Here is a 14030-nt window from a genome sequence, read left to right on the forward strand (position 1 = left end):
TAGTATACCTTCGGGGGTAAAAACTGAACTCTCAAAACAACAAAACTCACTTCTCAGAGAGTGAACGAAACGTGTTTGAAACTGGTGCGAATTCGCCAGCCATCGTCAGTTTCAATCGATAAAGCGCGCCGTGCAAATCGTGTTTAGTATCTCTCCACAGATACTGGTGGAATTCACCGTTAAATAATGTCCATGGTTCCGATACTGTTCCGTGATTGGTGGGACGATGTGTGGGATCCCCCGTTGCGTAGTTCTCGACTACTGGATCAGCACTTTGCCAGCGGACTACTGGCGGATGACCTATTCGGTGCTGTAACCGCCTGTCCAAGGGGTCCATCCTACCGTGGCAGGCATGGGTATTACCAGCGGCCTTGGCGCACGTTACGCTCTCATCACGATACCGGATCGTTCGTAGATTTGGACCACAGTAGATTCCAAATCAACCTGGACGTGCAGCAGTTTGCCCCGGATGAGATAAGTGTCCGCATGGTGGATGATACGGTTGTCGTTGAGGGGAAGCACGAGGAGAAACAGGACGAGCATGGATTTGTGTCGCGACACTTTGTCCGCAAATATGCGCTGCCAAGTAGGTGCTAATTTATTTCCGTTTATGTATAGTTTAGAGGTGTGTTTGGCTTGCGGTGATATGTATCTATAACTATATGTATTCTATGGTATTGATTTCTGCAGGTGGCCACGAGCCAGAGGATGTTGTCTCGTCTCTTTCGTCGGACGGCATCCTGACCGTCACTGCGCCAAAGAAGGTGGAGGCTCCAGCTGCCAACGAGCGAGTAGTTCCGATTACACAAAGTGATGAAGTTGTTAAGGAAGGGAAAGCCGATAAAACGCAGAGTGATGCTAGCAAGCAGAATTGAGAATTTAGGTCTTTATCTATAACTAATTCACCTAACTAGATAATCATTGATTACCACTGTTCTGTATTACAATTTATTGTTATCAATTTGATAACTTTTGCTGATGTAGAATCTAGAGTTAAAGTGCAGCCTAGTACTGCTTTCAGATGTATTAAACTTGCATCATCAATGAATAGGAATTAATATTACATTCAAGTTATCCATTACGTTATTTTTTCTGAGTATTTCAATTTGAAAAGCATAAAACAAACAATGAATTTTTGCAAAAGAATCTATCTATAGTAACTTTCAAATACTGGAAGCGAAGATGGGTGTAATTATTAATTCATGTTCTATTATTTATATTTCGTGACCTACCACAAAAATGACATTCCAGCACTATTGAATAATTCTATGTTTTCCATTATATTAAGCGATTTTAATCGTTTTCACAGTTAAGTGAATTTAATTGAGTAAAATCTAAAGCAGCGAGATAAGAAAACAAAATTCAGTGATACATACTTAAAATAAAAACCTATGTTATTGCGAGTTAATCATCATACTCAAGGATTGCAACGATATTGGCGGAAAATTGTTTGTGACCTACCGCTTCTAAATTAGTAAGCTTGTGTAGTTCGATTGTACTAAACTAGGGTAGGATGCTTTGAAATTATTTACAGAAGATTAATCTGAATCCTGGACTATATGGGAACTATAATATTACTAATCTACAATTTTTAAAATACAATTGTAGTGGTTTTTGAGAATAAATAAACAAACGCAAATGAATATTATTTGTTAGGCCTCTGCCATGGTGAACGCCAACGCGAACGATCGGGCGAGGTTTTTTGCCGTAGGTTAATGAACAGCTCTACTTACGGCTGTTCATTAATCTCCGGCAAGAATCTCGCCCGATCGTTCGCGTTGGCATTCAGCATGCCAGAGGCCTTAAGCAATGTTGAGCACCGATGGAAAAAAATCGCTTCTAGCGACTAATGAATACGTATAAACCAAGCCTATGATGCGTTGACATCGTCGTCAGTGTGCGAGTTATTCTTATTCTTCGCACATTTGCAAACAGACCTCCATGGTAGGTGAATAACGAAGATCACAAAAGAGCACCATATAAAAAAAATCGTTACTGGTGCACTCTCTCCGCCTTCCTTCTTACGATGTACTTTTCATCGTGGGAGCACGCAATATATCCCAGTAAGAATTGTCGGGCCGATGTCGGACCAATTCGCGTCCGATTCTCCGATAGATCGGTCCGACAACGGGTGGACATTTGGCTCAACATCGGTCCGATATCGTGCTCAAATGCAACAAAAATGTCGGACCAGGGTTCATTCGCTCCTAGGGGTTCATTCGCCTTCGTGCGTCGCGGGCGAGAGGGAAGTTTAGTTGTGTTTGTTTTGAAGCAAGTCCGGTGCGGCTGGCATGCGGACTTGGTCAAAACAAACACAACCAAACTTCTCCTGCCGCAAAGAGATCACGATGGCGGGGTGTGCGATTCAATCTTCATTGTATGCGACGCAGCAACGGCGGTGTGCAGGTTGCTTTGTTTTGATTATTTTGATAGCGCGGTTTTGGATTAGAGCGCTTCATTTATTTTAGGATGGTGCATGATTAATTATATTTATCCACTATATAAAAATGGATTTACGTAACGCAGATTTTATTAATATTATTCCCGCCGTTACTGAGGTGCACAATAAGCACCATCATTTTAAATCAAGAAAGTAAGCGGTGACATGTGCGTTTTATTGCAATAAAATATTTGTAGAGTTCGGAACAATATATTTGTGAAACATTTAGGGTTTCTTAATAATAAAAATTGTGATATCATTCACATAACGTAAAACGTGGTGGCGGGGCTGTGCGATTCAAACCTCATTGTGTGCGATGCAACTACGGCGATGTGCAGGTTGCTTAATTTTGATTATTTTGATAGCGCAGTGTTGGATTAGAGCGCTTAATTTATTTTAGGATGGTGCATGATTAATTATTTTATTCCACTATATAAAAATGGATTTACGTAACGCAGATTTTATTGATGTTATTTCCGCCGTTACCGAGGTGCACAATAAGCACCATCATTTTAAATCGTTTAAAATCAAGAAAGTAAGCGGTGACATGTACGTTTTATTGCAAGAAAATATTCGTTGAGTTCAAAACAATATATTTGTGAAACATTTAGGGCTTCTAAATTATAAAAATTGTGATATCAGTCGTATAATGTAAAACGTGGTGGCGGGGCTGTGCAATTTATACCTAGTGGTATGCGACACAGCAGCGGCGGTGTACAGATTGCTTTGTTTTGATTATTTTTATAGCGCAGTATTGAATTAGAGGGCTTCATTCATACGATGCTTCATGATTAATCTACTATATTAAAATGGAATTACGTAATGCAGATCTTATTGATATCATTCCCGCCATTTTTGAGGTGCAATGGTAATGGTAATTATTTTAAATCGTTCTAAGTCATAAAAGTAAGCTGTGACGTGTACGTTCTATTGCAAATAATATTCGTAGAGTTCGAAACAATATATTTGTAAAACATTTAGGGTTTCTCAATAATAAAAATTGTTTTATTATTCACATAACGTAAAACGTGGTGACGGGGCTATGCGATTCAAACCTCGTTATGTGCGATGCAGCAACGGCGATGTAGCTTTGTTTGTTTTGATTATACAGGTTGCTTTGTTTTGATTATTTTGATAGCGCAATATTGGATTAGAGCGCTTCATTTATAGGATGGTGCATGATTAATTATTTTTATCCACTATATAAAAATGGATTTACGTAACGCAGATTTTATTGATATTATTCCCGCCGTTACTGAGGTGCACAATAAGCACCATCATTTTAAATTGTTTCAAATCAAAAAAAGTAAGCTGTTACATGTACGTTTTGTTACAAGAAAATATTCGTAGAGTTTGAAGAATATATTTGTGAAACATGTAGGGTTTCTTAAGAATGAAAACTGTGATATCATTCACATAATGTAAAACGTGGCGGCGGGGCTGTGCGAATTATACCGACTGGGGTGCGACGCAACAACGACGATGTGCAGGTTGCTTTGTTTTGATTATTTTGATAGCGCAGTATTGGATTAGAGCACTTCATTTATAGGATGGCGCATGATTAATTATTTTTATCTACTATATAAAAATGAAATTTCGTAACGCCGAGCTTATTGATACTATTCCCGCCGTTTCTAAGGTACACAATAAGCACCATGATTTTAAATCGTCCTTATCAAGAAAGTAAGCAGTGGCATGTATGTTTTATCGCAAGGAAATATTGGTAGAGGTCGAGGCAATATATTTGTGAAACAGTTACGGTTTTGTGATAATAAAAATTGTGATTTTTTTTCTTCATCTAAATGATAAAAATTGTGATATCATTCACATAACATTTAACATGAATAAAACCTGACTTTTTTTCGTTCAACCTTCAACGTTCACCATATAATTCGAAATTCAAAGCGATGGCATGTGGTTGATATTCAGACGAGGCATTCGAGGAGAAATTATAGGTATTTGATTACTAAAGATATAATTCACAAGACTTCGAAAAACATGAAAAACCGTGACTTTTCATGCTTGATTTACCTCTAAATCAAAGTCTGAAGCGATGATTTGTGTTTTTTTTTTCTATAATAAAATGTTTGTTATTGTTTCGGATAGACATGTGTGGGAAAGTTATGGTTTTTTTTTTACTAAAAACTGAGTTTATAATGCAAAATCATGTCTTTTTATGCTCCATTTTTTCTTTAAATCGTAGTTCTTTTTTTTTCTACATTAAAATGTTCGGAAAAATATTTGAGGAGAAATATGTTTCACGCATATTTCAAGCAGTTTTGTGAATAATGACTTTTAATGCTCAAACTTCATCTAAATCAACATTAAAAGCGATGATATGTTTTTTTTTTCAAAAAAAATGTTTGATGATGTTTAGAAGAGACATTTGAGGAGAAACAACAGGTACCTGATAACTAAAAATTGAGATATTATTCACCACATAAAACATTCATAATGATGATATTTATTGCGTGATTCGCCTCTAACTCGAATTTCAAAGCAATGACATAAAGTGATTTCTTACATTGAAATGTTCGGTAATGCTTAGCAATGAAATTTAAGGATATATGACAAATGAATAAAATATGGAAATATATTGCAAATAACTCAATCTGATAAATAAAAATGAGATATTATTCATAAAATTACGAAGACATGTAAAATCATGAAAGTTAGTAGCCCAAAAATTGATAAATTTTAATCACATTAAATCGTTGATTCAAATGTGCACGCGAAGTGATGGTTTTGAATATCCATATTCTAAGCACCGATCTTATTTTTCCGCGTTTCGAACTTATGCGGTTTTTTACGCTAAACGGTGCACTAGATGCGACATTATGCGCACTGTGCATAAGCTAAAAAAATCTAATGTCGCACGCAAAACATTTTTTTTTAATTTTCTGCTGGAACGGTATAATATATGACAAATATATGTGTGCCGCCAATCTCAGACACGAAGCTATTTTCATCAAATACGTAACTACAAACATTGTAACAATCGTGATTTATCTTGCAGATTGTTAGACCTAAACTTAAAAATAAAAAAAAAAACAACCCTAAATGGTCATCTTATATCAGCTCCAGCTGCCATATTTAATTTTGTGATGGTAATTTCCGGTTTTTGGCGAACAGCCCAAGGTAGTCAAATACCATCCAATTTTAGTGTTTTCAGAAACAGGATGATGCCCAGAGGCCAGAAATTATTCACAACAGCCCAATAGATTTTGTATTTAAAATGACGATTGGAGTATCAGAGGTGAAACGTAATATTTCTGAAGTGAAGTGCGGCAGAGAAATATAAAAAAAAATGATTCGTATAACCGTTATGTGCTTGACGGAGTACCCGGGTACCTTTTAAAGTTTCATAAAACGGAATTTCATAGTTCACTGCAATCAAAGCTCATTGAAAGGGAACTTTTGATAACTTTAATTTTTATGTAATAACAATATGCCTAACGGGGTACCCGCGTACCCAAAGATTGTAATTCTTGTAACATTGACAATTATCTTCCGATTTCGACACTTTTAGCATCAAAAGATTCAGTTACTTCTCTGCATTGAAATCAGATTCAGTGGTGCCTCGAAAGAATTTTCTCATTGCCGAAAATCTGGGTTTTCGGAGATATGTTGCAAAACTGAAGAATTTCATGAATTTTCGAGCAGAATCTTATAAAACTACTTCCATAGGCCATTTTTATGGTGTTATAGTGATATTCCTTCGAAATGGCCCTTACGGAACAGATTCCACCGGGGCTTCTAGTGGACATACAAAACAATTGGATAACACAATGTCACATACTATCCATTATGAATATTTTCAAAACCGGTATTATATCTAGAGACTGTCAAACGAACCCCGACGACATTTTGCATTCCAAAATGACCACTTCCGCTATCTGGAAGAGAAACAAATTGACCGAATACGATCGAATATAGATAATTCCGAAATCGGGATGGTGCCTATAGACCGGAAATCAACTCCAGACGCAATTTAGAAAACCGAGAGGGTGACTTCCGGTTTCTGGAAAACAGCCATAATTGACTAAATAGCACCCTATATGAGTACTTTCGGAATCTAAATGATGTCCGGAGACCTGAAAACGACCTCAGCGGCCATTTAGAGTATCAAAATGGCGACCTCCGGTTTCTGTAAAAGATTAAAAAATGGCCGAATGCCAGCCAAGATGGGTATATCCGGAACGTGAGACACCAATTGTAATTATTCCAATAATATTATCAAATATTCATAAAAATCCTCAGTTTCAAAACATATTACCGAAAAAAAAAACGGATTTCCGAGAATGAGAATTTCTTTTCGGAGCACCGCTGACACTGATTCCAATGGAGATGGTAGAGTTGCTGAATCTTTGAGTACTAAAACTATTGAAATCAGATGAAAATTGTGAAAGTTACAAGAGTTTCAATTTATGGATACCCGGGTACCCGCCGGGCATTTAAGGGTGTTTTTTGTCGAGCACATAACGGTTAATTTCAAATCTATCCCGAGCATCGCCGGAAGGGTTCAACTAGTAAATAATATCGAATCAATTATTATATTTAATAAAAAGTGTGTATCAATATTACAACGTCGCAGGTGTTTGAGTTCATGAATAATTAGACTTGTGTAGGTCATTCGCATTTCCAGGTGCGACAGCCGAAGTGATGACGTGCCTCTAATTTTTAATACAGCGCTATTTCGATCTTGTTCACACCAAACCGCCGTGTAATGTCCGGGACAGTGTTATGTTGTCGCCGTGCGAATGAAAAATATCGTTGCCGACGATATTTTTTGCTTCCCGGAGAGTGCACGGCAGCAACTTGCGAAGTTTTTACTAGGGTAATCGCTCTTATATTAATCTCATCACGCCTTTCTGATCAATTTATCGTCAAATTTTACCATATTTTCAACGTAAAACTTTCAACCACTTGACAAAATCGAGAAGCAAATAGATTTACTTTCAAAATTTGCAGAAATTTGACGGGAAATTTAACAAATGAGAGAAATTAGAGAAGATTAATATAGGTGCACCTAGGTGCTGAGATGAATAATGGAACGATTACCCTATGTGGCAGTGAAATATTTTCGTTCTTTTATTGCATTTGCACCACGGCTTGGACACTGCCCGGAAGCAGTGGGAATAGCGCTTAATTCGCATATAACTTTATATATACAACCCAGAAGTGGACAGGTATGACAAGAGTGGCGCAGAGTCTGAAGCAAGAACAACCAAACGAACCGGTAAACGCTGAACCAAACGAGCAAAATAAATAAACTTTACTACTACGCTAGACTTGTCGGAAAGGGTATTGTAATCATTAAACAAAAGTTCACAATAAATTGAGTTTTTACTCTTTTTGTTTATTTTGATCATTTTCACATCTAAAATACCGTAAACAGATTAAATTGAATTAAATTAAGATTTCTTCTTTTTGTTCATTTATTGGAATCATTTTCTGTTAACCACAAGACATGTGTATGTACGCAGCTTTTCAATTGTGTTGGCTTGTTTGCCCGATCGATGTCGCAATCGCTGAATCGTTCGTATCTAAGAAGTAAAATAAAGTAAAAACATAAGCAACTGTTCTCATAACGGGAACATTAAATTTTTACCTTGGCATTCCCGCAAAGGCAAATCTACCAATCCCTTTGGAGCTTTCTGAACTTTCCAGTTGATTGTTGAACCATGCTGTAATGTTGTTCCAAGAGTTTCCACGGAGCTGCTTAGAGGCAACAATTCATCGTCGGTACCAGTTCCAGCAACAGTCGCAATAGTCCTAGCAGCTGCAGTAGTCTCAACGTCTTTTGTCTACCATCGACAATAATTTTACTATGGAAGACATTGTCAGTGACTTCTAAATTTATAAAAAATGCCTGAAAAATTGCTGTTAAGATGCATAACAATGAATGAAAATGACAAACACAGTGTTTTTATTGTTCTGAACAATGATATTTAATGTAAAATTGATGTATTCACAATGAAAAACATAAACTATGTACAATTATAGCAACTTTTAAGTTTTTTTTATGTTATTTTTTTTTTCGGGTGCCCTTGTGCTGGTTCGTTTCACTTAAGTTCGGCATTGGGAAGCTTGAAGCACACCAGATATAGGTCTCAGCTTCCTGTTGACTGCGGCCACATACAGATCCTGCTCGTAATTAATATAAAGCATCCGCTTAACAAAGCGGACTTTGTAGCCTTGCGGCTATGCAGCTCCTCACTTCAAACTACCGATGCTCGTGGTACGCATTTTTTATATTTCAGTCAAATAGCCTAAATATTTTCGATAAAGAATTTATTTTTATCAAACTTATTATTCAATTAGTATGCTATGCAGTATTTTGTTGAGTCATTGATAGAATATTGCATTTTTACAAGAGTAAAAAAATGGTTTGCTCGATTTGATCAGTGAACCAACTTCAGCGTGATTCGAACCAGGATCATTCTTTCTCTGTCATCAATGAGATCAATCAAAGTGTATCATGAAAAAAACTGAAACTGATTCGAATCAGGTTTAAAAACCCTGCATTTATTCATCTGCTTTGCGCCTCGGCTATGTTCTAGAACTGATGCATTTTTTGTTGTTTTCAATAGAAACGCCTAAACAAGGATTTGAATTTAAAGTTCTTAAGAGTTTATATATACTTGTGTGCTCGCGATCAAAAGTATTTTATCTTTCTTGAGAGTTGAAAAGTTAATGAGTTTTTTTTTAAATAACTAGATCTTACCTTTCTTTTTCAAAAGAAAATATTAATAACTGGACTCACTGGAGTTCATGTACCAAAATATAATTTTTTCGACATTCCTCGCAATAAGCATGATACAGAAAGAACTACTTGTCGGAAACACGAAAAATCCTGTACGCTATACCTGAACGAAGGATTTTGCATCATTAACTTTAAATCGGTTCTACTGCTCAGACATCCTTTAAATCGGTTCTACTGCTCCAGACACCTCCCAGATGGTCTCGAGGAACGATGCTGGCCTAACAAACCAGTCGTCGTAGGTTCGAGTCTCGACTCGGGTGAGACTGTTAGTGTCAGTAGGATCGTAGCGCTAGCCCCGCAATTGTCCCGTACACGAAACAGTTGGCTGCGAAGTCTGTGTATAATAAACAGAAGGTCGAGTTCCGAATCGGAATGTAGCACCAAGGCTTTGCTTTTTTTACTGCTCAGACCATTCTGATTTTTAAAGGAAAAATAATCTAGTCTAAAACATCAAATTTTTTTAATTGCAATTTTTTGAAATTCCGTATCCTTTTAAATAAGAGAAATAAAAAATATATTTCGATTTTTTCTCCTTAACATGAGAGTAACCCCTTTTAGTATAGATTAATTTATTATTGTAAAAATGATGAACGCATACTTAACTTTCCCTGATAGGTGACTGTATTTTTTTGTAAAGAGCAATTCCACAAGAACGGGTCCCCAATTGATTCGACCCTTTTTAATTTGGCTGAAAATTTGCATAGTTGTTTCTATGGGCAAAAGATGTAATTTTGTGCTATTGGTTTAACTTCCTGAAGCACGTCTCATTTTTGGGGAGCTATTTAAAAATGCAATTTTGGAAAGGTATTGGTAATTACAAATATTTTTAGAGCCGCTTAAAAGGTTTTTTGATAGGTATGATGTCTTTGGCAAATATTGTCTTTCCGAAAATATAACTATAATATTTTTTGTTTGAAAAAAAAGGAAGAGAAAAACAAAAAAAAAAATATTTTAAAAACTCATTTTTTTAATACCGATTTTTTTTATAAAAATACAATAAAATACCTAAACACTGAAATTGGTTCAATCGTGGAGAAATAAAAAACAAATTAAGATGTTTTGGATTTTTTTTTAATTATTATATTTGGAAGGACCAAATTGTTATCTGCAACTGTGCAGAAGACACTATGCCAATCAAAGAAAACGTTTTAGCTTTAAAAATTGTTCGAATCACCAATAGAGCAGTCTGATTAGTTTCTAATTTTTCTGCTAACTATTTTTTGAAAGAAAATTTTTTTTTTCAGGGTATTTTCTTCGGAAAAAAAATATTATCTACAACTTTGCCGAAGACGACACTACGATCACGAAACTGAGCAATTTTTATTGGCAGTGATGTTTTTTATAACTCAATTGTAACCCTATTCATACGATTGAAATGATTTAATGTTGAAAATGTTACTAAAAACATTTATTCTGCTCGGTGCAATAAGTGAAGTAACCCATAATTGTAGTGATGTTACGTTTTGCGGTGCACAATGGTGGGTCAGTCCATATTTTACACTAAACATGAACACTAAAAATGATTAATTAACAAAAAATGTGTCGCTGCTCGGTGCGCTTCGGTGCAGTGACGATTCCGACGATAACTCATATATTGTTAATATACTCCCAATATAACATGTTTCACTAGCTTTTCAAAAATTAGTTGTTTCAAAAAATTAAACCAAGCACAAAATGACGTCTTTTGCCCATAGAAACGTCTATTGAAATTGATTCCCGTCGATTGTAAAAACGTTTTTTAAGTAGACCGCATTTAAAAACTTTAGTATCCTAGAGTCGCGAGAGTTTCCAAAAAACGCGTTAATTTCAAAATCCGCGAGTAAATTCTGAAATTCGCGTAGAAAAATGTTATTTCGTAAAAAATTTTAATCATATCTGCTTAATTCTTTCGAAAAAATTAATAAGAAGTGCTATTTCATATAGGAATAAATATGAAAAAACCCTTAGAAACATATCTCGTAAAATAACGACTTTTTTGGGAAATTCGAGTAAAATACGCGTTAATTCCAAAATTCGTTGTTTACCCACTTTTGAAGTATTTAGAAAAGTTTTGGAATTAATGATGATTCCGGACTCACCATGTTTGTTCCACGTGTCTGGTATTACCCGCGTGAAAAGCGATTTAAACGCCAGTGCATCGGGCATTCCAAGTGAAGTAAAATAAAAAAAAAAGAAATATTTATTTTATATCCGTTAAACACAAATTTGAATATATTTTCTATGATTCGATTATCCGGAAAAATCGATAATCCAGAATGATTTTTTTCTATGTTCCTGATAATCGAGTCCGGCCTGTAACGATGAACCACGACAGTCGAAAAGTTAAGAAACTTTATAAAACGCCGACAATTAAAAAAAAACATCAAGCTCATACTGGCATGATATTACCTGTAGCCAATTTTAAACATCATTTAAACTTAGCATGCCCTGGGCCTGTTGACAATTGCAGTTTTCTACAAGTGCTATTCTGCCCATAATTCAAAAATTGGCTAATACGTCATAGGCATCAAATCGAGAAAAACGCATTTTAAAGTTTTTCGTCGGTACAACATATTTTGACTGTCGATGACAACATTTTATTGAGTATATCACCCTTCATATATGCTGGAACTTTGCCCTTGAGTTGAAACAGAGAAATCTGCAGGAAAATTCCATCCGCTACGTATTTTTAACGCAGTAGCCGTTTTTTCAATTATAAACGAGAGGACAGTCGACAAACCGGTGTGCAATTTGGCTGATATCCGTACGATGTGAATTATATCGTGCTCGTTGGTGATGAAAATTGTTTGTAATTTAGTAGAACAACACGGAAGCACAAGTGAGGGCGAAAAGGACGACAAGACAATTGTTTCGTGCAATAATATAACAATACATATAACGAAAATATTATTATTCATGATAATTTCACAATCCACTTTCCTATTTTTTCACATCAAATATAAAATGAAATCTGAATTTTCTCTTCAATATTACTTCTAATCAAAGAGCTAAATAGCATTTTTAAGAATGTAAAGATTTATGACAGAAGGAAACAGTCACGCGTTTTGATAATTGGGTTTCGCAGCACCGCAAATAAATTCTTGTTGCATCAAATATGTTGTTCGTAAATAGTCAAATTTGATGCAAGGGCCTTACGATCGCTTACCTGTCGCCAGTAACCACCAGGCTACAACACATTTTCGAAAGTTAGATGAAACAAAGTACAGTAATAATACACTGGTTCGTGAACATGCCACTGGTAGAAACATATTGGATATTAGCCAACTTCTGAATTATTTTGGATATAAGCCAAAATTGTTTCACCTCTGCTGCCTTCCCAAATGCATTTTTTGACAATCGGCTTACGTACGGACCTTGTTTAGGGTGTTAACCGTCTTGAGAAACTGTTTTCCCGATTTTGGTGAAAATGGCATATCAGCCGTTTTCTGAATTATGGGCAGTATTGTGTTAAACTAATATTAACATATTGTATTTTACATTACATTATTTTACATAAAATAAATTTATTTGACAAAAAAAACTGGACAAAAAAGTTTCCAGTTCAGTCGATCAAGTCTAAGTTTCTTGAAGCTTTAAGGATTGAGAAATCATCCCTTTTGAGAGTCAGTAGTCCCCGTCAACTACGTGAAACTAAAAAATAGCAGAATCGATCAACTAATCAACTCGATCAACTAGTGTGTGAGTATATATATATATATATATATATATATATATATATATATATATATATATATATATATATATATATATATATATATATATATATATATATATATATATATATATATATGTATATATATATATATATATATATATATATATATATATATATATATATATATATATATATATATATATATATTTATATTTATATTTATAAAAAAAATATTTAAAAAAAAAAAAAAAATATATATATATATATATATATATATATATATATATATATATATATATATATATATATATATATATATATATATATATATATATATATATGTATATACAGTCATACCTCGCTATAAGGCAACCTTGATATAACGTAACTCGATATAACGTGACTTTTTGAGATGTATTGAAATTGAAAATAAATATTACAGCAACTGTTTATGGGGTATGAAATGCTTCAAAAAACTGTTTGTAGTAAGTGTAGAAACCAATGAAACCAATGCGAAAATTGTTCTTAATGGGCATAAGAAAGGTTTGAAAATACTAATAGGTAATGCGAAATGGGTTTTCACGCATCCTTCAGTAACAGTTCACAGTCGTGCATCAAAAAAAAATTTTTTTGCTTGTTGAAATTTTCTTTGAATGGGCATAACCAAGGTTTAAAAAGACTGATAGGTGTTGGAAAATAGGTTTTCGCGCATCTTTGGGTAACCATCAGCAGTCTTGCATCAATAAGAAATTTTTTTTGCTTGTTGAAAATTGTACTAAATGGGCATAAGACTACGGTTTGAAAATACACTGGGGTCACTTTTGACGCGGTTGGTTGTACCGCATTTAAAAGATTAGATTAGACATACTTATACTAAACCTATTTTATACCGCGTACAAATAATCTTATAATCGAGTAAAAATAATCCGCGTTATTGTAAAAATATCCCGTTCAGAAAAACGCATAAAAAGAACCCGCGTAAAAAGCGGTGTACCGATAGATTGTGGAATAAATTTTTGCATAAATTAAAAAAGAAACAACAATTTTTTTTACGCGGGTTTTTTTTACGTGGATTCCGGAATTTACGCGTTTTTTTTTACGCGGATTCCGGAATTTACGCGGTATTTTTTTTGCCCGGATTTCGGTTTCCCTTCACTCGGAATGCAAAA

General features: G+C 34.8%; 1 protein-coding gene across 1 annotated transcript; it reads left to right on the plus strand.

Annotated features, from left to right (window-relative positions):
- The first annotated feature begins 122 nt into the window (after positions 1-122).
- LOC129723207 (protein lethal(2)essential for life-like) lies at positions 123-10801 on the plus strand. The gene is made up of 2 exons (XM_055677264.1): positions 123-586; positions 691-10801. Exons 1-2 carry the CDS (start codon positions 187-189, stop codon positions 873-875), a joined length of 585 nt encoding a protein of 194 aa, XP_055533239.1. The 5' UTR covers positions 123-186; the 3' UTR covers positions 876-10801.
- The last annotated feature ends 3229 nt before the right edge of the window (positions 10802-14030 follow it).

Source organism: Wyeomyia smithii, chromosome 2 (genome assembly GCF_029784165.1).
Source record: "Wyeomyia smithii strain HCP4-BCI-WySm-NY-G18 chromosome 2, ASM2978416v1, whole genome shotgun sequence".
NCBI lineage: Eukaryota > Metazoa > Arthropoda > Insecta > Diptera > Culicidae > Wyeomyia > Wyeomyia smithii.

Coding starts and splice junctions, on each gene's coding strand:
- LOC129723207 (XM_055677264.1), top strand. CDS start 187: ATGTCCATGGTTCCGATACTGTTCCGTGATTGGTGGGACGATGTGTGG. Junction 587..690: donor CCGCAAATATGCGCTGCCAA/GTAGGTGCTAAT, acceptor TGATTTCTGCAG/GTGGCCACGAGCCAGAGGAT.